Source organism: Chroicocephalus ridibundus, chromosome 3 (genome assembly GCF_963924245.1).
Source record: "Chroicocephalus ridibundus chromosome 3, bChrRid1.1, whole genome shotgun sequence".
NCBI classification, from domain to species: Eukaryota; Metazoa; Chordata; class Aves; order Charadriiformes; family Laridae; genus Chroicocephalus; species Chroicocephalus ridibundus.
In genome coordinates, this window is record NC_086286.1 from 47495900 (window position 1) to 47520159 (window position 24260).

General features: G+C 40.4%; 1 protein-coding gene across 2 annotated transcripts in view; it reads left to right on the forward strand.

Annotated features, from left to right (window-relative positions):
* Positions 1-24260, forward strand: part of PCNX2 (pecanex 2) — a 161074-nt gene that overhangs the window by 14319 nt on the left and 122495 nt on the right. For both annotated transcript variants that reach the window (XM_063329031.1, XM_063329032.1), the window contains 4 exons: positions 8252-8399; positions 8567-8712; positions 9912-10005; positions 23571-23706. In XM_063329031.1, coding sequence (XP_063185101.1) covers positions 8252-8399; positions 8567-8712; positions 9912-10005; positions 23571-23706 — 524 coding nt within the window. The remainder of the gene's footprint in view (positions 1-8251; positions 8400-8566; positions 8713-9911; positions 10006-23570; positions 23707-24260) is intronic.

Here is a 24260-nt window from a genome sequence, read left to right on the forward strand (position 1 = left end):
TTTAGCTAACACATGATGTGTGCACACACAAATTCCTAAACTTCCTGCAGAGTTGTGGGTTGGTTTATAATTAAAATAAAATGAAAAAAATCATGTATTTGTTCTCAAATAGGTAAGAGCTTTGATTTTTTTAGTTGCTGAAAACTAAAAAATTTGGGTTTTAAAGAGGAAAGTTTGGTGGTTGTTTTCAATGAAAGCCCCCAATATTTTAATGAAAAATGGTATCTTCCCATTCAAGTTCCCATTTTAATAACAAAAAAAATCTCAATTGGCTAATTGTAAAACCTGTATGCAATCCAATTTATAGTTCTTATATAGAAATATCTGGTTTTAGTCAGTATTCTCATTGCTGTCATCTAACTCTGACTGCTTTCTGTTAGGAAGGAATATTGTTTGTAGTGTCTTTAGCAGCTCTCTAGGCAAAACTAGCAGGACTGTTTTGTGAGGATGTGAGATACAGTGCAGTGAAGGTGGGTGCAATCTCAGGGTACTTGCCAAGTGATTGGTACAATTGCTTTAGAAGATCTGGGCCAAAGTGAAATAAGACACCCCGCATCTTCCCCTTCTCCAAAATGTTTGGTTTACCTTAGATACGATAATAAGCTAAGACAGCCTAAGAGGATGCAGTCTCAGTACCTATTTTACATGGAAGATAAGAAACTTAATTGCCCTCAGCAGAACAGCTTGGCGCTCCTGTTTTACAGTGGTATCCCTGTCCTTTGACAGGCCCTAGGGAGTCTCTGCTCCCCGAGCTCGTTCCCGCAAGAACCTTCCATTACATGAAAAAACATACAGCTGGTTTCAAAGTTTGTCAGCTGTTTTAAAGACAAATGTGAAATTAATTTTTTTAATCTTGTTTAAAAAAAATAAATTAGGTAGGTGGTTTTATTTTATAGATGTGTCATCTACCTGTAGATTCTCATTACCTTTTTTTCTTGATGTGTCATCTACCTGTAGATTCTCTTTACCTTTCACTTTGCCTTTCCTAACTCTTTCCTCTTACCTTTCCTACTAATTACGTTAGACCCATACCTCATTCCATCTTTCACTTGTGTCCTTTTTTCCTTCCACTTTATATTTCTAATCCTGTGCCTTCTCTTCCTCTATGTCCCTCCTCTGTGACCTCCTTATTTTCATTCCTCTTTACTACTTCTCTCTCATCTTTCTCTTCTTCCTAGCCACACCATTGCTCTTCTAGACTTTTCCACTTTTTTGACCCTAAAGCTGTTGCCTCCCCATGGTTTGCATTCACTTCTCTTGTGCTTTACCCTCCTCTCCATTCCCAAGTCAAATCTTGCCCCTCCTAGGCCTGGTGCCTGTGTTCTGGTCTCTCTTACCCATCTCTCCCCCCTTCTTAGGCTGTTTGCTCTGCGGAGCAGTTTCTGTCCTGCTCTATCGAGTTTATTAGCCTGCCTGCTGGCTCTGGTCTGAACTCCCTGGTTTCCTAAGACATGTGCTGAGCAAGCCCTGCTCTCCACCTCAGCCTGCTCAGCCGATGCCCTGCTAAGCCCAGAGAGCCCCTCCAGGTCCCCGGGGTGCAGGGGCTCGGGTCTGGGGTGACCTCCATGTGCAACAGAATGAGGGTCGCGGCAAGTGGATCGGGATCTTTGCTGCTACTCAAACATAAAAAGGAGTGTTTGCACAAGAATTTGACTTCTGTGTGATGTGATTTAGCTGGAAAAGAGAAAAGATAAAAATTTCAGAGGTAAGGGGTTTTGGGTTTGGTTGTTTTTTGGGTTTTTTTTGAAAAAAAAAAAAAAAGTGCAGCTAATCTGCAAAGGGCTTTCAGACATAAGATGAATGGGGAAGTGCTGCATAAAAGAAAGCAAATGGGTGGTCAGAATAAATCAGACTTATAGATTCCCCAGTGGCAAAAAACCCCAGCAAACCAAAACTTTACTAATGTGTGTGTGGTTATTGTGCTGTAGATCTAGTAAATTAGATTCTTGTTGGAATCAAGGATCCTGAGGAAATAGGGTGATTCTGCACTTCCCTCAAACCAAGCTGCCACTTAAAGCAACCTGAACTGAATTTCCAACTTTCCTGTTTTCTCAAGTCTGTATGTTTGTGAGAGGGTGAGGCTGCGCTGCACACATGCATGATGAAGTGTCCCTGCTCATTTTTGGTGTTGGCACAGCAAGTGCCACCCTGGGAAAGGAGCAGGCCGGGAAGGGGGACGCCCTGCAGGAGTGGGAACGGCAGCTGTGGCTCCTGTCACTGCGAGGTGCCTCCTGCACCTCGGGCCCACGCTGTGGGAAAAATGAGATTCAATGTGAACTCTTTAAGCTAGGGAGAGGTAGTTCAAAGGCAGTTATTTTTAAGAGCGACTAGGCTTTATTTTCTAGCCCAGTCAGAACGTGCTGTTTGCAAAAATAAATTACTGTCATTACTGGCGGCTTCCCCACAGTAGGGCTGGATTTTAGGAATGAGAAAGGCTCTAATTTGTTTACAGCCTTGCAATTACAAATATGCTTTAACAAAATAGCATCTTTAGAACAAATCTGAATAAACATTATTCCCACATTAAAGTGGTTTTAAAAAAAAAAGTGTTTGTATGGGGAATACAGAGCCAAGTCAAGAAATGCACCAGTTGCTTTGAGGGAGGAGGTTGGTTGTGTTTGTTTTTTGTTCTTCTAACCTTGCAAACCGCCTAATTGGCAAAAGCTAATAATAGATGCCTGGTCCAAATGAGCATGAAGTGCACCGCACAAAGGTGTTTATTAGGCAACGTGAGAAACTTGGCAAATTCCTGGAAAGCTGCATATTCAGAGCTGTGTGTAAGAAAGCTGGCATTTTGCATGATTTGAAGAACGCTGGGAAATGTGCTCATCAGAACAGTCTTGCAAGTGAGCATATGTCATGGGTGGGTCTTTGTTAGAAGCACTCCCTCCACACACTTGTGAATTGTGTGGAAACAGAAGATACATCGTCTTGCCAGTAAATAGCTCAGTAAAATGCAATACAAGAAAGTTAAAGCCTTGCTTAACACTACTAAGGATGCCAGATTTAATGTGTAAAAATGCAGGACATAAAAAAAGTTGTCTCAAGGGCTGTTCTGTTGCCACCCCATCTCTAGATGGTGAGAAAGTACCACTGACACTGTTGCTAAAAATGAATTCCAGGCCAGTGTCCTTTCAGTTTTGAATCAAGCTTGCACCGCCCACGTAATGAAAGCGTGTGGAAGAGCAACTGCAAATTTTCTTCAGTCTTTGAGATGCGTAAGGAAAGCTGGGTTTATTGGTCTGTGTTCGGTTACTCTGCCGTGCCTGGAGCTGAGTAAGAGCAGCTCTCTATCAGACTTATGCAGGGCAAAGGCTCATGTATGTCTCCTTTGGCACAGTTGATTTGTAATCTAGGACAGGTAAGGTTATCACCCAGGGAGCAAAGCCCACCTTGGGAGTGGTGGGGACCGGCTCCGGAGGACATAAACCGGGACTGTGTGGCCTGAATTTGGATGTTTTGCAGGCTCTTTTTAGAAAAGGTACTCATCATTCTGGGCAGTGCACAAACCACAACCTCGAGTGAGTTCTTCTGGATCCCAAGCAATTACCCTTCTCCTATAAAAAACCTAAAGCACACTCATGTGGATATTTTTAGACCCCTCAGTTTTTTTCCCCTGTGTGTGAGAAAGAGGGCTATCGCCTGCCACATAACCATGGGCAACAGGGATCTTGTGCATTGAATCACCAGCCCAAATGACAGCCATGGTGGGAGGTGACAGCAGGGGAGTTTGCTGGCAGGCAGGTAGCACCTGGGACTCAAAGCCCTGCCAGGTGCTGGCTCTTCTCTTGGAGCAGCTGTGTGCCATCCCTGATTCTTATGCCAGAGAGGGACCATGTGGCATTTGATGCCTCTCTTTGGATGGGGAGCAAATGGGGTACAGAACTCAGTTCTCTAAATCTGATATTTGATGTGTGAGGCTTGACATGTTAAGATTTAAAAATTTCAGTATTTAAATCAAAGAGGTAATAGTATGTTTGATAAGGCTGACGCTTGTAAAGAAACTCTGAGGTTATTTCAGAGGTTCGTATTCTAGCATAATTGTTAGGTATAATGATTAGATTACTTACCCAAGGCTTCAAAAACCTTGATTTTATTCCCAGTTCTGCTACTGGCCTAGGAGGTGTTTTTTTTTTTTTTAAACGAATTACTTCTGTTCTCATGTCTCTCTGTCCTGTAATAGGTACAGTAGTTATTGCTAGTTTTTCCTTTCACTTCAGGATTAATGTGGTAATCCTGATTAATTGATAATCCCATGGGTTTCTTCAGTGCCCATGCTGAACTTTTATAGGAATTCTTGGACTGTGTGAGGTTCCCTGGGGGCTTCCATTGTTTGGTGGGTGACCAGCTTTAACATCAGATATTTCTTTTAATGTATTTGTGGCAAAATAGGCAAATTTGGATTGAGAATAAAGTACGTAAACTGGATTTTTCTGCTAAAGCCGTCAATGAAGAAAGGGTCGGGAATGTCCTTAGGATATATTCTCCAGAGATGTGAATGGGACACTTCACAACTTGGAAAGGTTTTGTTTCATGCTGGTACAAACATGAGCATAGAGTGATTTGAAATCCGTTATCTCTGCAGCCGACGGGGCAACAAATATATCTTAAAGTGAAACTTTCTATTTTGGAATGTAGTGTTGTGGAAGGAAGTAGATTCTGTAGCAGAGCAATTAATGAACAGAAAAAATTCAGGCTTAATTAGCTTAATTCTGCTTGACCAGATTTCAAACCAGATGGCATTTGAAATTATGACAACAGTGGCATTTTAATTTAGAGGAGTTGTGGAGATTGGGGTAGGGATATACAAGTAAAAGATGCGGAAAAACCTCTGGGAGACTCTGGGGAGAGGGCACGAAACAGTAAAAATATTTTGGAGAAAAGTTACAGAGCAATAAAATTTCATTGTACTTACCTAATAATAAGGCAACTTTAAAGTTGAGATACATTGACAGTTGGTTATTGCGATTACTATATGTACAAAGGCTGCTCCTTTTCAACTGTAAAACTGTTTTCAGTCTCCACCCAGTGTGGACCAAAGGCTTGTCTACAAAGATGATTTGGGTTAGCTAAAATCTGTTCCACAAATGGAAGAAGTTATGTGGCAAAGGAAATTTTGGTAGTGTAAATGCATTTAACTTAGGAACTCACTTGTCGGTATCAGGAAGTTTTATTTTTTAAGTGATGTTGCTATGCTGTTACAACTCTTCAGTGCAAACAAAAATGTTTACAGGATGTATCTTATACCCCTATAGGGCATATAAGAAATGTTTATCTTGGTAAGGACTTTACTAGGATAAGTAAAGGATGTATCTTGTGCTCAACAAAAATATGAAAATGGTGTACAGACCAAAACTTGGTTGCTTGTGCGTGATTATTCTGAATCACCCTTCCTCAAGCCTGATTTAGCCACGAATCTTGATAGTTACACCTCACATATGAGTCATGTGGCGTATAATTTCCAGATAAATAATGAAGTTACAGAGCCTGGGTCTGAGTTTGGGGCTTCTGCAAGCCCAGCTGTGTGTATGCCAGAGACATGTGGAGCAGTGGTGTGGGCTAAATGGCTGTGGTAGGAGGCTACAAGGAAGGTGTAGGTACACTGCCGTGTTGTGCTTTTTACTTGTCTCTTGCTCTTGGAGAGGGTTTTTCCTCGTAACTTGAGCTTTGCCAGCACAATTTGGATGCAAGGAGCATTTGGTGACGTAGAGCCAATTACGTACCGTGGCAGAACACTCCTAGTCTAGACACCTTTATCTCCATTTAAATACTGAAGGTGTAAGTCACTCAGAAGAAAATGAGTAATAATCATGAAAATCAGTCACAAACCCATTGTAGCCCACCTTTCCAGTGCCCCAAGTACTCATTACCATGCTGTTGTTTGATTGGCATATAAAGCCTGTAAGAAGCAGTACATTTATGTTTTTATTATTATGACTCTTTACCACTGCAGGGAAAAGAAGTCTGCAAGGCTTGTGGTTTGGAATGAAAAAGAGAGGCATTTTCTGAAACCACTAGATAATCAAATTAAAAAATCTTTTTAATTGTTCCAGCCCTAGAGCTAGTTTTGGGCAATATGGGACCAATTAGATTATTAAAACCACAGTTTCTGATCTCTATCAATTATTCTTACAACTTGAACAGCCCAAGCCTTTAGGAAGGTGATTTCGATTAGGTGTCTGAGGCTCTGTCACCTCCCTCAGGTACAGTTACATCATTAACGGGATGCTCCAGTAATGCCACAGTTAAATGAGGTACAGTTTCTGCTTAAAATGGTGTTTAAATCTTTTAATTAAGAGAGGAAAAATAGTGTTGTCTGCTCCTCTCCCTGCTGCCTTCCCCTCTCTGCCCCTCCCGCTTCCCCTCCATATAGAAGAAAATAGGTCTGGAAGACCTATTGAATTTTGTCTCCATGCACAACAGATAAAAAAGATTTCCCTAAACCAAACTTATGCTCATTGTATTTATCAAACAAGAAGTCAGAATCCTTGGGTCCTTGGTCGACATGTGCTATGGAAAGAGAGCAGGAGACTCAGAACGCTGGCAGTGTTGTATGAGATCCTTTTGGTTTTGTCCCCCCCCTTCATGGGAGCTGAAGAAATGCTGTTGTTCCATGCAGGAGTTATGCAGTGTCTTTATCTTTACTGCCTATTCCCTCCTCTTGCTTGTGGTATCCTGCCTGGTGAGCTTTTGGGGCCCCAGTGAGACTCATCAGGCTTGGTGCTGCTTGTTGGGTTTCACGTTAAGGGCTGAGACCTGCTGGGACAAGATGTGGTGGTACAATTAAAGTTTTTCTTACTTTTCCAGATTTCCCCCTCCCCAAAGTAAGTGTGAAATTTCTGCAGTGAAAAGGGGTTATGTGCGAGTGTCTGAGGCTTTAGGATATTAGAGGGGTGTGTCCTGTGAATTGAAACTGGTGTAGAAGTGGCTTAACTCCCCAAGGTAGGTTTGTTTCTAGAGGTAACGTGTTATTAGATCAGCTGATAGAGTTGGAAGAAAACAAGACAGATGATCTGGAAGGTCTGCATATCCAAAAGCTTGTTTGCTTTTTTCAATTATTTCAGTTGGCCTAGTAAAAGGTACTACATCTCTCCAAGCCTTGTTTTATCATTAGACCATCTTAGCTATGACACCACTATTTCTCCACTGGTGACTCTTGCGTTTTAGGATGGTAATTGTACTGGTAGGAAATATGTTTTAACAAACGGGATTTTTTTGTGGGGGGAATTTCTGTGGTTTTTTCTTGATGATTAAATTTCTAAGGCATTTAAGCAGCAGGTATTGCAGGAAGTCTGGGTAAGTACATTTCAATACACCTTGCTTAGTGCAAGAAGCTACAGGATTCACTGAGGCATCTCCAACAAGCACCACAAAAAACATTTTTTTTTTTTTATTTAGAGCATTTAACTGTGTGACTGCACATAGTGGTGATGAAATCACTGTCTTAGTTGCACTTTAAAATCTTAACAGATAATTTTTTTAGTTTACAGTCAAAGCACAGTTGCAAAATGATTCACTATTCAACCTGAATCTTAGTAACTAAAAGAGACTATTGCTTGAAAGTTGTATGCATATATATAAGTAAATCACATACATGTGTAGAGAGGTAATATAAATATAATAGGTATTCAAAGTGGTAGAAATCGGACAAGTCCATTATGTATTTTTTAAAATCTATGGTTCTGTATTTTCCAAGTGTAGGAAAATCTACTGTGAAATTGTTTAGCTAGTTTGTTGCTTGTCCTGCATCAGGTGTGTGGCCAGTGAGGAAGGGGGATTAGGCAGCTACCTGCTTTCCCATGCAAGAGCTCTGTTTCCTTTGAAGGTGCTGCTTTGCCTTTTGTAAAAAGGAAATGGGCCAGTGCTTCTGCTTTTCTGCTGCTAGTATACACAGCTTGGGAACAAATTACAGCCCCCAGGGAAGCAGCCTCTTACCATTCTAGGTTAGGGACAGATTGCTTCCCTTTGAAACAATGGGAGAGGCAAAGCAGAAATTCTCTCTCGTTTGTCCTATGCTTCATGCAGCCTGTTCTTGAAACAGCCGGTTCGCGTAGCCTCGAGTCAGAGTACCTCCTCGTCCAGACTTCTGTGATTGTATTGTTTTAAGTAATTCTAACGTTTTTCATAAAACTAGTAATAACTGCAGTGTTTTAGCTTTTCTCTTTTAGATGCTCTTGTTCAGTAGTTAATGAACGGAACTCTTGACAGTCATCTGCAGAGAGTGGCTCCACTTCACTGCCCTGTTTTCCAGATAGCCAGATGACGGAGAGAAAAGAAGAAACGGTGGGAACAGAAAAGCACTGTGAGCAACTTCCTAAACAGGAAAGATCAGATGTACAAAGCCAAGATCGTGCTAGTACTAGTCCAGTGCTACCAGAGTCTGCCAAATTTGCAGCACTGTAAGGCCAGTTTACTTTACAATTTTGTACTTCAAAGTATGATGTAAGCTGTTTTGTTTCACTGAGTAGAAATGACATAAACTTTTAATTAACCTCTCTTTCTTTTTGTTTTATTGAGAACAAGAAAAAAGTTCCTCATAGTAGTTTTGAAACATTTTTGTGTCAAGTTACCAGGGCAACAGGCAAAGGCAGATAATCTACCGGGTAACTTCTCAGCAAGACAGTTCTGTCTTGCAAGTAATAAGCGGACCTGAGGCGTCTGTCCAAGATGAGCTCTCCGTGGATGCAATGCACGTGTTCATAGATGAAAATGGTGAGTTTCTGTAGTTGAAATAATTACAATGTGTGAGGAAATCTCTAAAGAAGCTTTAGATGCTCTGGAAGGATATTTCTCTTGTCTGTTACTGATTAGATGTTTTTTCCATATGCATTAAAGAAGAGTTTAGTAATTTAAAGTCAGGTCAGCAATAACTAGAGTTTTCAAAATCTACCAGTGACCATCGCAGACCTGAGGCTTACACGCTGCGTGAAGTTTATCTTTTAAACATCATCCTCAAAATATGCTGCCTAGGCCAGAAGACTACTACTGTCTTTGCAGAAGAACCCCTGGCACTTTCTGCCTGGTGAGGAGTTTTGCACTGGCCTGCCTGGGCAAAATGTTGCTCCTTTTTACTGTTTCGTTCTTCATCTGTCTCAGACTGAACTCTCTCTGATAATGTGGTGGTTGCTCTTGTTTGGAGTTCTGGTCTGCTACCCATTTCAAGGAATTAGGGTGACGACCTAGTCTTGCCCCATGCCTGTGCTTGGTATGCTGCTGCTCTGCAGTCATTCCTGGAGGCTGAAACTGTAATATACTTGGTGGCGGATTGTTTGAACTCCGTGCAGTGCCTTGTGGGGTACTGGCCCATACCTCTGAAAGGCAGCTGTTCCAAAAGCTGTGTTCCCCTTAAAGCTGCCTTTAAAACCAGTGTGGAATGAGTGCTCATGATAGCTGGGTTCGTGACCCCAGAGATGCTTCGGTTTTCTGCCAGTTCCTCCTGGTGTGGCTTGCAGCTGCTGGTGTGCTGTGGGGCTAAGAGCAGCAGGTGCCAGTCAGGCAGATGGCATCACCTGGGTCAATGAGCAGCGACCCTTCACTTTCTGCTGCTTATGCAAGGAGGGAGTAGCAGTGGCTACGCTTTTTGCAGAATTTTTCCCTGCTGTATACCTTCCGACCTCACCTTTGTGAACTGAAAGGACCTGATGATTTCACATTTTACAATGAACTTATATTGATAGATAGGCTTTGCATTTACTTTACACACCTTTTAAATTTTCACTCTAACTTCTGTGTTTTGATTTGTCTCAGGTTTCAAATGTTAATTTGCTTTCTGAAGTAAGCCTAGTGCACAGGCTGAAAACTATACGTATAAGTGTCTGACCTGAAATGTTTTACAAAGTTGATAAAAAAACCAAAACAGTAAATGATCATATCACTGAACTGATTTTTTTTTTTCTCTATATTTTCTAAAGGGGAAATTCGATCCTGTTATTTAAAGGCTGGCTGTCAGAAGGAAGGAAATTTTCGACATCAGCTATCAAATTGTGATTGTGTTTCAAATGCTCAGTAAGTAAGCCCTTATTTTTAGAAATGTTAAAAGTTTTCATTGCTAGAAGCTATGAAAATGATTGTAGCTGTGAAAGATGCATATGAAGAGAAGTACTGGAGAATAAATATGCTAACCTATTCTAGAGGTGTCAAAGCATGCATTTTTTGTTCGGTACTAAAACAGTGGTTGCTTTGTAAGAATATTGATAAGGAAAAGTGAAAATGAAAACCAGAACTATCCAGTGTGCTTTCATTGCTTTCTGGGAATAGCCAAAGTCAAATGTGGTGATTATAAATAAGATGATTGTAAATAAAATAAAGTAAGTGGGACCAGTAAGAGTTACCAGCTGTTCTGTCAACCTTGTCTTGCTCACTTCCCATGCCTCTTGGGTCCTTTGTAGATTTTTAGTTCTGTGTCAGTATCAACCAGTGACACTGCTTCCTGTGGATTCTAACAGCAGAGCCTTTCACCTTTGGCCAAAAAAAAAAAAAAAACCAAACGCAAGCAACCTGTTAAGAGTTCAGTTTTGACCTTAAAATGAAGCATTTTATTTTGGGGCTATTTAACTCTTGCAACGCTCTTCATTGCGCTTTGTACGGGATACTCCCCTCCTCCTCCATCATATAACTATGAACTTGAATCTGTCCTAAATTCAGAAATAGTTTGCTGTCCCCTGACATTTATCAGTTAATCTGTTCTTATCAAAAGAAGAACAATCTTCCTTCTCATATAAGAAATCCTTCTGAATCTGTCTGCTAGTTTGCTAGATGCTTATGTGATGTCTCTGTACTATGTTAAGTACTGTTTTTTAGTTTGTGGTTTGCAGACCTCTAGGGGTGTGAGCTATTTTTAAGGAGTCTGCTAAACATTGTTAACAAAAGCAAGTTCAGATAGTCTTCGCAGCCATTTACATGCATTTAATTTCTAAAGATCAGCACCTTTGCTGGAAATGTCAGAGTACAGTGACAGTTCAGACTGGGGAACAGAACAAGGCAGCAAAGACGAGTGGGTTCCCAGAACTGTTTCTGTATGGGAGTCAGTGGGAAGACAGAACACAAGAGCTCTTCCAAGAACAGAGCAGCGTGAAGGAAAGTATAAAGCAGAAGTTCACATGAAAAACAAGGAAGGAGGACAAGGAAGCATGAAGCGTGCCCAGGTTGGTTTTTGCGAGGGCAGTTTGTAATATGATTAGGCCAGAGAGATTAGTGAGAGCTGTTTGTTCAACGGGCAGTTCCTACCATCTGCACATAGATTGAAGGGTATTACGGGAAGGAAAGGGTTTTTATTTTTTCTTCAGGTATTCACCATCAAGTAATTTTTTATTTAGACAATACAGAACACTTATTGCCTATAGAAAATAGAGGGGCAAATCTTCTTTAAAGACAGTTTAGGAATGAGACATCTTTCCTTCCCCCTTTGCTCTGTCCCCACCTACAGGCATGCACATCACTTATGTCAGGTTAGTTTCTTATCCATGGTTAAAGGTAAGCTAAATAATTACAGTTATTAACTAATGGTCTTTTTATTTCTGAAGAAAAAGGCAAATAGAATAAAATAAAGCATAAGGCATAATCAATGATTGCTTCGGTTACAGTCTCTTCTGTCTGTGGAGGGTTCTCGACAGAAATTATTCCCTTGAGGATGGCCCTCCTCTGGTGGAGATGTTCATTGTGAGACTAGTCCATACCAACAAGAGATGCTGCTGTTATGAAAGGATATTAGAAGAGAGACATGGAAAGCACTTCCGAGATGTCCTTAGCTTATCTCCCAGCCTATCAGAAACTTAACTAAGGCAAAGACAATGACTCTGACAGTATTTCTTCATGAATACCTGACACGGTGCAGAAACAATAGCTTTAGGCTTGGTATCTGAATCCATTAATGAGCCATACAAATTAGATTTTATGAGGTCAAAGGATGCAGGAGAAAATTTATGCCTGGACATAAGAGGTGGCATCCTCCTTGAAAAGGAGGAATAGAGTTTTAATCTCGGGGAGCCCAAATTTTGGAATCTAGAATAAGCTTATGAAGAACAATTGATAGGTCTGCAATAAATGTGTATAAGCTCTTAAAACACTTTCCACCAGTCATGCTTACCTTATAGAATTAAGATTAAGCTACTTCTAAAGGGAAAATGTCAAACTGAGTTGAGCCAGTGGAGTAACTATGTGGATGTACATGGATCATGGCCTGATGTGCTCCTCTACAAGGAAGAGAATTGGCCCAGGCCAGGTGATGGCAAGAGGCCTCTTGCTTTGTGGGTGCTTTGGGAGAAGCACCAGGGTGCTGGCATGCTCGGGGCTGTGGCATTTCTGGGTAACACTGCAGCTAGTGAAGGGGGACGGAATTTTGACTGGGGAGGGTATGAATTCTGGCTGGCTTGTCAAGAATATTGTCTTAAGAATTGTCCATAGGTAAATACCTTTTACCTAAGTTATGCAAAACTGGAGATGTTATTTAAGTATTACTCAAAAGAAGCCATTTAAAGAAAGCCTTGAGACAGATTAACTAATGTTTAAGGATCTTAAATTCAAATTATAACTTGCTATTTCTGTCTATTGAGTCCTACTATTGTCTGCTCCAGTAGTAAAGTCCTAACTGGTCTGTCAATTCACAACAGTTTATTAGGAACTGAAATTAACGTAGTATTTCTTTGGCCTGTAAACATCTTTTCTTCTTGGCATGGCTTCTGAAATCCATTTCTCACAAATAATGCAAAGTTTTAACAACGCTGCTCTGTCACAGAAGTGATGCTGTGATACGGTTTTTTGTTTGTCACTTTTGCATCCTTCCTGCTCTTCCTTTGATTGTAAAGGGCCAGGTGGACAACCTGAGAGAAATAAAAATGGACTAGAATGTGCCAGAGAAAGCAGATGTCCAAGTTTGAAGGAGTCTGTGCTTTCTTCCTTCAGAGGCTCTTTGGCATTGGAAGCAATACTGTTTGAGGGAATTGACTGAATTCAAATATCAGCAGTCATCACCTCTTTTTAGCTCTGCAGTGTTGTGAGATGATCTTTGGGGTATTCTCCAGTTTATCAATGTTAATATATATTCCACCAGATTCTAATTTTTCTTCTTTTTTTTTTGTTTTTGAGTTCTATTGTTTGTATTTTCAACTATAGTAGTCGGCCTAATGACAGATATTACGTCCACCTGCAATCCTTGTCCTGGAAATTTTCAGAGCTTCTTAAATGTAACATAAACCGTCTCTTATTAATAATTTTTAAAATTATCATTTAGTTCGGCCAGAGGTTACTGAGAATTAGAACTGTTTCAAATTCTCTCCATATTTATGTCTCACCAAACTGTCTCTCACTGGTCCAGCAGTCCAGCTTTTAAAATATTTAAAAATGTAAGTCAGCCAAGTTAAATTTAAAGGAGGTTTTTATGTTGTAATGATCACCAAAAAAAAAATTAATTCTTTTTTCATCTTAACCCTCACTTTCCCAGGTGATTTTTGTTACTGAGTTTGGTAAGTTACTTAAACGTCGGCAGGTAGCTAATCAATTCCTGAACTGTTGTCCATGTAATTACCCTGACCCCACTTCTGTCTGTTATCTTGCCAGCAACACCTCTTGCCAGCAGTCCCTGTGGAATGGGTTCCCTGCTGAGCTAATTGCCTTCAAATTTGATGCTCCCATTACCTTGCCAACTTCACCTCTAGCTATAAATTGCTTTGTGACAGACTTTGACAAGAAAAAGTGTAAACTGTATTCTCAGCTCATGGATTACTTCAGACACTAGTTACAGAAGGACCATTTGAATCTGTTTTGGAGTGAGAAATTGGAAATAGCTTTCTCGTCCTGAACCCCATTCTTCTGCCCTGTTGCATCAAGTTCTTTACCAGCCTCTGTCTCTTACAGTGAATCCTTAACATTTCTATGCCAAGTGGTTTGGGTATGTGCTTGGCCTCTGGGAAGGCAGATAAGGATGAGAGTTCACATTTGTGTAAAACAGGTGCTTTATATAAGCTTGGACTGCCTTTTTGCATGGTTAGTTTGACTTTTCACGAAATGTTCACTAGGTTTAACATCTTACCTATATAAAACAGTTACAATTTCAAGTTAAAATTCTTCCCATTAGATTGGCAATGCAAAGTAAATCCCACAATCATTAACAATAACACATCCTTAAAAATACGAGGTGTAAGAATAACAGGTACAAGTTAAAGCATTGTTAGAAGTACATAGCTGTTTTCTGGCATCAGGAGAAACGAGTTGGAGTTAATAAATGTCTCACAAATAAGGAGGAGTCACTGACACACCTTTTCTGTCTGCCACTCTGACAGAAAGCAGATGTTTCTCAGGAATGTCTTTAATTACTTTGAATGTCTCTTGTAATTAAATAACTGAGTCAGTTTTGATAAGCAGTCAAAAAGATAAATGTGAGCTATCATGTTATCCAGGCATTTCATGTAAAGTGGCTCATAAATATCAGTGAAAGCCTAAACCCCTAAAATTACAGGAAAGGTAATAATAGGATTAATGATTTTTGCATGATCTGAGTGATCCGTCCCCAGTAGAGAGGCTAATAGGGCCATAAGTTATAGATCAACGCTAATAAAAAAAACTTAACAACAATCATATATTCTGTGCATAGTTGCTGCACCAGGCTAACGAATTTTTAAACATTTAACTACTTTTCTAAATGTGCTTTCTTTTCATACTGGGGTTCTTGTTTAGAAGGTTGAGCAACCTTAGCATGCGTGTACAAACGTATTGAAGAAAAACGTGTCAGTATTTGATACCTTTCAGTAATGTATCTTTGCTCAATATGTGTTTGAAATGCTGCCCTGTCTTTGAGAATGACTTGAATGACTTTCTAAATGACTGGACCTATAGGCATGTTATCCTTCCTGGTTTCACATCTATGAAAAAATCTCTTCAACTAATGTAAACTGTTGTGGATTCTTTTCCCGAGTATCAAGTACTAAAATAATATGCTGCCTGAATGTATAGCCTACAAAATTTGAATATTTGATTACTCTTCGATGATGAGTAAGTGAAGCAGTCACTACATAATTCAGCAATAGAGCTCAGAGCTCCCTCCTTATCTTCTTCTTTCACTTATGTTGCAAAAGACAGAAAAAGTAAGTTTACAATAAACTTGAGGGTACTAATGAAACACACTTTACTATTTTGATAGTTTCAATGCAGTTTTGCTCCTACCAAAAATGTATTCCAAATTTTTACTGTGTGTAAAATTGTGTTGTTAGTAATGAAAAGGAATAGCGTTTGGAGAAACCCTGAATACAACATCCAATATCAAAGTGTAATACTTAGCTATAAAGTTGTTAAATAACTGTCTATATTCACATGATAATCCTTGAAATGCTCTAATGATTACACATTCAGATTATTTGTTCGTTCTTTTCCTGCTGCTTCAAATAACTTTGCAAATATTCCCAATCAGGAATGAACTATCCAAGACTTTCATGGTACTGCCTGAAGCAGTTCACAGGCGTGATGGCACTGTGAAACTTGGGATGTTTTGCTCCTTAAATTTTACTGATGATCTGTCACCATGCCCCATCCCTGGAAGTGTTCAAGGCCAGGCTGGATGGGGCTTTGAGCAGCCTGGTCTAGTGGGAGGTGTCCCTGCCCATGGCAGGGGGGTGGAACTAGATGATCTTTAAGGTCCCTTCCAACCCAAACCATTCTATGATTTTTATTTCAGCATAACATTTTGCCAGCTAATGTGAACAAATTTAGTTTCAAGAAGGGCTGGGTTTATTTCTGAAAAATAGTTTGCATTTTTCTCATGCTGTTTTGCTCAGGCATATTGCAATCCGTCTCTGACATGTTCATGAGTATTCAGACCAGAGATGAGAACAGGTCATCAAACGTCCCTGAAGAGCATGCCATAAATACTCAATAGTATTTATGGGTGTTTGAGCGCTTTCCTCTGCATCCTTGCATTTGTTTCCATTTAAAGCACAGAGCTTGCTTTGGTGTGTGTGCAGACACATATGTGCTATGGTTAGCTACATTTCAAAAATACAGAAGGTGGTCCACACACAAAATTCTGATGTGGGTATATCCATACCGACCTGGGAATGTTCTCTGTGCTAGCTGAAAAACTGATATGTGTGTAGCTCCAAGAAAAAAAGGTTGTGTGGGGGTTTTTTTGTTTGTTGGTTTTGGGTTTTTTGTTTGGGTTTCTTTTTGTGTGTTTTGTTTTTTTTTTGTGGAGGTTTTTTTCTTCAGTAGGAAAAAAGCTAAAGGCTACTTCTTGAGGATAGGCCAATTCTGTGTCTCAAATCAAGTATTAGATCTTCTAAAGCCAACTGGAGTTGTGCCCACACAGGCTGTGGAAGCATTTGGCCATTTATCTATCTTTCAAGAAATTCTCTGGGGTTTAGAGAATGCAATTCATAAGAATGCTGCTTGTATTCTTGAGCCTGTTTCCTTCTCTCCTGTGTTAAACTCCTGAGAAGAGAAACATATCGAAACTCCCAATTCTGTGCAGGATGCACATTATACACGTGCATTGATTTTAAAGGGATGGAGTTGGTGTCTGTTCAGAACAATCCAGGTTTTTATCGACAGTGATACAACTTTGTGATGCAAAAGTATTCGATTAATTTAAATGCATATTTAGGTTTAAGTGCTGGACCTCTTGTTGCAGTTTATCACTTTCATGTGCCTGGCAACAGTCAGCAGTAGCCATAAATTGCATCAGGAGGCTGCTGTGCTGCATATGTGTAATAGAAGCTGGAGTTTAAAATAAATATGTAAGATAGGCCACAGAAATGGATGTATGGCATGCAACTGAAATATTTGATAACTGGAGCAGAAAGAATGATTGCCCAGCCCTGAGAAAAAAAAACATCTTTCTATCTTAGCTGTAGATTCGGCTTCCTGCCTAAGTGACGCTTTGGCTTTCACTTGAAATCGATTGTATATATACACACCGAACTTGCTGTATACCTTTTAAAAAAATAATTATTCTAGTTTGAGCCTTCTCCTGCTTTCTTGGTAATGTATCTTTTTAAATTTATGTATATAATTATTATTAAAAAATATAATTTTCTGCATGTATATAATGGTATTTATGTATGTTTTATTATTACACATGGTTCATCCATACCAGTACAATTCGTGCATTCATATTGCATTTGCATGTCCTGCCTGAGCAATTGAGCAATTGATCCTCTAGACTCTTTGCTTTTTCAGATGAGGCTCTGACACTAAAACCGTGCTTCTAAGAAGTTATATTGAAGTCTAAAATGCTTCACAGTACAGGTAGAGAACTCCATTAAGAAAAAAATTTTTCTGCTTAAACTTTCTTGTTCTGAGAATATTTTTTGAGGGAGACGATGGGATGGGACAACAGCAGGGCCAATAGGTTAAAAAAGTAGTTGCAGCAAAACAGTGACTAATAAGTACTAAGAAAATAATTTCAGTAACTTGCCAGTATAGCTGTGGAGTGCTAGTGTTTCTGGCCCGGGGCAAAAGAGAGAATTTAAAATCAATGAGTTAACTTATTTGATTTGCATTCACATGCCTGAATAAGCTGTTTGAGTGTATTATACTATATGAAAGTATTTATCTGAATGCCTTAGCGATACTGTATGTCTCCTGTATAAATCCATTAATACTTTAGTATGTTCACGGCTAGAAAACTCCGTGAACTTTTGAGGCTTATTCCTTATAGGAGAAAGCAGACTTAAAAGTAGTTCTTTTTTTTTTTTTTTTTTAATTTATTTTTAGTGTTTCAAAATGCCATTTTAGAATGACAAAATACTGTATCACTAAAACATCTTTCTATTTCTCGGCAAGGTGATCAAAATAACAAAGATCACCCATTGCTCTAGTAATAGGCTGCTGACTCGTAAAGATTTAAAGCTGCTTGGCAGGTTGTGCAGCTGAGTGTATTCTGAAATGGATGCGACCAATATAGTTCCTTTTGGAATTCAGTGATTTCTGTTGAGCTCGTCACCTGAGTGTAGTGCTGCTTGAACGCATAAATGAACATGGTGTGTGCAGGTGCGTGCTGAAAATGGTAACGTTGGAATGACAATAAAGCCGTTGTTTTTTCTGAAAAGTACTCTTCACAAAACTCGGTAGCATTTTCCTTTCTGCCTTCCTAGCTTGCTAGGGACAGGTTGAAACCCTCGTATTACCTTGGCCAGTTAAAATCCTTTCCTGTATTTGTAGGGTTTTTTAGCCCCTCTTTCACTCCATGAACACAGAGCCGGGAAGTCGGTGTTTCCAACAGAATGAGATTAGAGGGGACCACGCTGCCACATGATGGCAGCAAAATCCTGCTCAGAACTAGGAGCTTCCGTAGTCCTTTAGCTTTTGGGACTCGCTTCTCTTCCCTCATAAGGAGAGGTAAAACGGATGCTTTAAAAGGCTCTGGAGATAATGGAACCGTGGGTGCTGTTAATGCACTAATTCCAGTAAAGCTGCATCTTCTCAAAATGCGTTCTCTAGTTTATTAGCTAGTATATGCTGTTTGTTTTTAAAGGTAGTACATTTATCTTTGCTCTGAAATTTAATAAGCTTACAAATTATCCATTTATGTGCTTGTTATCAAATAAAAAAAAAACCCAAAAAAACGAATACAGAGAAGTAAGGGTGTACTGAGTGGAGCCCATTCTTACAACGCCTAAGTAAGAAGGTGCGCACAACTTCCTGCCTTCATACTGCCTGCGACACTACTGGTAACGTGTTCTGCAAGGCTTTTCTGTCCATAAGTAGTATCTGACTTGATAAATTTAATGAGCCGCTGTTCATTTTGTAGTCCATTGCAAAACTTTTAACAGTGATCTTATATCTTTTTCTGTCTGTTACGCCAGTAAATCAGTACGTCCAGTTTTCCCATTCTGTAAATTGGGGTATTCTGCCTTATTGTTTAGGGGTGTTACCATTGCAAGTTTAAAACAAATGCCAAAAATGCTCCCCAAATCCAGTTACATGAGTGGCAAAACGTGAACAAGATTTAAGAGAGATTTCTTCTTTTAGCTTGAGTTCCCCTCAGCGGTAGCCACTAAGGAAAGTTAAAATATGCATTCTGAATTAATTGTATTCTTTATGAAATTACTAATTTCTTTCCAAAAAAGTGAAGGTTGCTTCCTCTTTGTGTTTTTTCCATGTTTGTTATGATTGTGTTTGTCATGTAGTTATGCAGTATTAATGCCGCTCTCACTTTTACAAATTTCAATTTTCTTATGCTTTTTAGTTTTTCAAGTCTTGCTGTTTAGTAGCACAGTTGGGAACTGTAAATCCTCTGCTGCTTTAAAAGGCAATATTCACAAGTAGTGGATTTAATCTCAGTCCTGAATTGTGCAATACTGTGGTGAGAATAATGCTGGCAGCTTTGTAGTAGAGACCTAATGAGCAATGAGCTGAGACATAGCAAGAGGCCTGTGTGATGAGGTGTAAAAGTGATTGGGGCGTGAAATGGCAGGGAGGCCATTTTAGGTGAGAAGGATCAAAGCTACTGAGGTGGTGGTAAGAAGACATCAGCAATGGCATCGAGTAACGGAGGCACCATTGGGGAGTTATGGGCTGCTGTTCATCCAATATTTTCAACACTTTGTGTCACAAACTGACCATTTTGAAAGGGCAGAAAAGGGCATTTGGAGTTCCTGCTATGTTGTTAGCTCCAGCTGGCTCTTGTACAATGGGGTTACTCAGGTCTCAGTTCAACAAGTACTTTGAATGCACCATGGACCAATAACTCGGAAGTGATTGCCCGTTGGATGCATGGAAGGGGACCTGCCCAACTCTGAACTTCCCTCTGGCTCTTCTTCAAACCTTACAGCCATAGGTGCTTTGACTTGAGTGGTTTTTTAGTGAGTATTACAAATAGCTTTCAGCTATATTATTATCACTGTGGATATTTGTTACAAACTGTTAAGCTTTGTAGTAACCCAAACGGCTGCTGAAAGCTGTCGAGTGGTTTTGGGCATACGAGGACCAAGAGGAAGATGCTTTGTTAGTGTGGCTGTTGTGATGTTGGTTCCAAGTCCTTTCTCCTATACGCAGGTTAAAATAAAATTTAGCCAAGCCCTGTAAAACTTTATTAGCTGGGAATTCTTAATAATTGTGTGGTGTGCCTGTATAATGAGCTTACCTTGAGAAGTGCTCAGACTCGAGGCTGGTTAATCCTTAACAAAGGGGTTGACTTTGGCTGGGTTGTATTTGAATGGCTTGGGCCAAATTGTCAGCTGTATAAGGCAACTGTCACAAAATAATTAGAGAGGGAGAAGGAAGATTTTTCCAGTGCTGTGTGGTTATACTGAAACATTTTCAGTGTTGTATGATTGCTCAGCTAGCTTGTGTTTACTCAGTGTTCTTACAAAACTGAATTGTGAGCCAGAAAAAAATTCCTGACTATATAACCAGTTATCAGTAGAGGGTGCTATGTATCTTTTGCATTTGATCTGCACAGGTTGTATGTTTATCAAAGATATTTTTAGTTGTTAATTTATTATTCAAAATTTAGTTCAATTATACCTTTGCTTACATTAGTGGTGCAGTTTACTGTAGTAGATCTTGATAACATTAATTTGATTCTGCAAATGAAGAGATTTTCTATTTAGCAAGATTCCATGTTATTCTGCGATCAGCTCTGCTGTAATGATTTTACGATTAGAGAGTGTTTGCTCCTATTTATATGTGGTAATAAATTTGTGGAATCTAGTTTATAGGCTTACAAAAACACAAACACCACCATCACATTTCTTATTGGTATTTGCTGTCAGTGTGATAACGATGCCATCAGACAAGATGCACAGCTTCTAAGTAGCTGTGCAGGTGATTCCACGTCAGGGGGGTAGCAAGTGAATGTCAGAAGGAGGTTGTGTGGAAAATAGGGATAAGGAGGAAAAAAACAGCAAACACGAGCTGAGGGGAACAGAAAATGAAGAAAGAGTAAGGAGAGATATAGAGAGATGAGGCTGATGAATAAAAGGCAAAGGAGGCAGATGAAGGCCAGATAACTGCTTCTGATTTTGGAATTGATGCTTTGCTAGCTCTGCCTTCCCAATTTCTTTGCCCTAATTTTTCTTTTCAGGCCTATGAAGTTTTTGACTTTTTCCCACAGTCAGTGTTCCAGCTGCTTGTGGACTCTTCTGCCGGTTGCTGATAGGTGGAGCTAGGATTATTTTTTTTTTTGTAAACAGAAAACAGATTATGGACTCTCTTGGCTTTTCGGTTATCTTCAAGTCTGCTGGGAGATGATTTGATCTCTTAAGTTTATTCTTGGAAGAAATCTTATGAGTAAAAGAATTTTGATTTCCGGGAACTGATAGAGCAGAGTACCAGGGGAATATCTTGGCCTATCTAGCTGTCCTTCTGCCATTTCCATCTCTTGGTAAACATGGGATAAAAGACATGGTCCAATCTAGAAATACTCTTGACTCCACTTGGCTTTCGTAGAAAGACAGATAAAGATGCAGAAAGTTATTGGCAATTAACACTTCATTTAGGAAGGCATGAGCAGCCACTGTTCTATTCCTCTGCTGTTTTGTTGGGTCGCGTTTTGGGCAGGGATTCCCAGGGTAGTGTTCCTGCAGATCTTGGGCTACGCTTGTCTTTTTTCCTGCTGTGAACAGGGAGTCCAAGGTTGCACCCACATTGACAAGTAACGGGACAGCTCATCCTGAGGAAACAAACAAACAAATCCATTGCCTTCATTCAAACTGGACAAGGTCGCCCCTGAGTAGGGATCTTCAGGATATGCAAAAGGCATGGCTGTTGTCTGTAGTCCTTATATGTGGGAATCTTCCTCCTGGGAGGCATGTGTCTAGACCTCCTCCCCTTTCTGCCTGCCTAAATCTGTTGATTGAGATCCAGGGTCTTGGATCTGTTCCCATCTGTTCTGTACTCTTTTGTTATTGACTGTTGACAAGGTGCTGAACAAGACCCGCAAAGGAGATACTTTCTTATGGCAGGCTGCCTTCTGGCTAGGACATCAAGTGGGTTGCGTTGGACCAAGTCCTCATTTCCTGGTACTGTCCAAAGGGAACATGACAGCTGTCCTGACTCTGTGGAGCAAATCATGCTCCTGCCTATAGCAGGAAGAGTGGGGAAGGCAGGGGAAGCCATTAGGGTCAGGAGCGTGGGAGCTCTCATTTCTACTCAACTGATAGCTCTGCTGGAGTGGCAGATGGTGAGTATCAGATCTGGGATCCAAGCCTGATAGCAATCAAGGCCTTTAAAGAACTGAACTACCTGGCTCAGACACCAGAGGCAGGGTGGCTCCTCTGGTGACATCCTGGGGCTGCTGGTGTTCCTGTCGGTCCAGGCAGAGCTAGCAAGTTTTGGAGGGGAGAAGGAGAAAGAGTGTGTGCATTTGAAGCTGTTGGGAGCAGGGCTGAAGAACCACATCAAGTAGTCCAGGCATTGAACCTTATCCCAGCTCAGCACTAGACACTGCAGCTTAGCAGCCAGTTTTGTGCAGGACAGCCACAAGGCTGTAACAAGGGTTACGTGACAGGCTTTGGGAATTGGTGCCCAAAGGCAAGGAAGGGTGAGTTCACTAAAATTAATACGGTGGCTTGGGGGCAAGTGCAGGGTATGCAAGATGAGAGTTTTATTCTTTGCCTTACTGCTGACTGTAGGCGGATCGCTCTAGTTTCCTCCTGCTTGTCTTTCCCTTACGGAAAATAAGAACAACAGGTATTGACTACCTTGCGTGAGCATCGAGGTGCTTTTACCTCATGCAGATATGAAAGTAGTAAGAGCCCAAGGCAGGCATCCAGAGGCAGGGGGGTAATGAGCTCAGAGCAGGGCGCCTGATGTATAAACCCCATTTGGAAGAGAATAAGCAAGAAGTATTAAAAATAGATTTCTTTCCTCAAGTAACAGCTATTTCATTTCAGTATAGTTCTTGGTGAGACTCAGTCAGTCATATAATGGTAGCGTAGCGCACCAACAGGTATTGCTGCTGTAAGCACAGAAGATTTCCTCAAGTAAACTGTTGTGAGTGCTGTATCTACAACATAAAGCAGTAAACACAGGGAAAAACAAATAAACAGCATCTTGCTTGGGGCCCTCCAACAGTGAGTTTATGCTTAGTATGAGGAATATCTGAGCTAGCCTTATGTGAATTAGCTCATGTATTGCTGTCATCTTGCTAGGACATAAGGAAGTTCTTGTAGCCTGAATTCTCAGTAGAGTAAATTAGTACTCACTGAATTCAGTGCAGGTGAGGCCAGATTGGCTTGGTACCTAAGTGAGCTTGTTTGAAAGGTAATCCAGGATCCCTGCAGTAGCTACCCTGCAGTTTTGCTCTGTAGATAGGCAGCTCTTGACCTGAATTATCATCAGTGAGCAGAAAAAGGCACTTCTAAAGTGTGATTCATTGTAGCTGTTCATCTCAGGATGAGAAAAATTATGATACAGAAGTATCCGTTTCTCTGTGGTGGATGTAGTAGACCACGTGTATCTAAATTTTGGTTAACTGCTTTGTGGTCCTGGGCTAGATTTCAGGTATGGAGGTGGAAGGCTCCATGTCCTGGGAGCCAACCAGTACTGTAATTACAGTCTTCTTCCTGTAATGTTTCAGAAGTACTAGGAAAATACTGCTTCTTAAAACAGTCTCTGTCCTTTCTCCTCTCTGCACACAGTGAAATACAGTTCAGCTCCTCTAGTACTACCACTTCAGAGAGCCAAGAACCATCTTCCGGAGATCAAGCAGCGAGCGCTCTTCAGCAGCAGCTCCTACTGATGGTGGCACGAAGGACCCTTTCAGAAAGCCCACGGGTACATTGTAATATCTCAGTTTCTAGCATTTTGATAAACTGCTTTATAAACAAATGCTGCAGGCTTGTTCCCGAGACAGTTTTGTTGATTTTCTGTACTACTTTGCCTGGTATTGCTTGTGTGGGAGAAGACGTATTTTATATTGATGGATGTAATTCAGCTGCTTTCTACTGACACTGAGTAGTGTCCTAAGGGAGTACTTAAAGACTCCATCACCTAAAAAGCTGATCTTCTATCTTCGGTCTTATTTCACTTGAAAGAAAGAGGACACAGCTGTTAGGATTTTAGACACACCACCAGATTTTTAATACCATGAAGCATTTATTCTAGATTCATTAGTATCCTAAAACCTCATGACTGGTTTCACTTTTCTGAATTGGGCAACCAGACTTCTGGATGTCTGTTGTGGAATGTCAGAGCCATCTCCTCAATGCAGTTGGTAAAAGAAAAAGGCCCTCAGAGTTCTGTTTATATGGTAATATGTGGACATACTTGAACTTTACAGTGTTTGGGGTCTGTGACCAATGGCTTAAGGCTGTAATCTGTTTTTACGG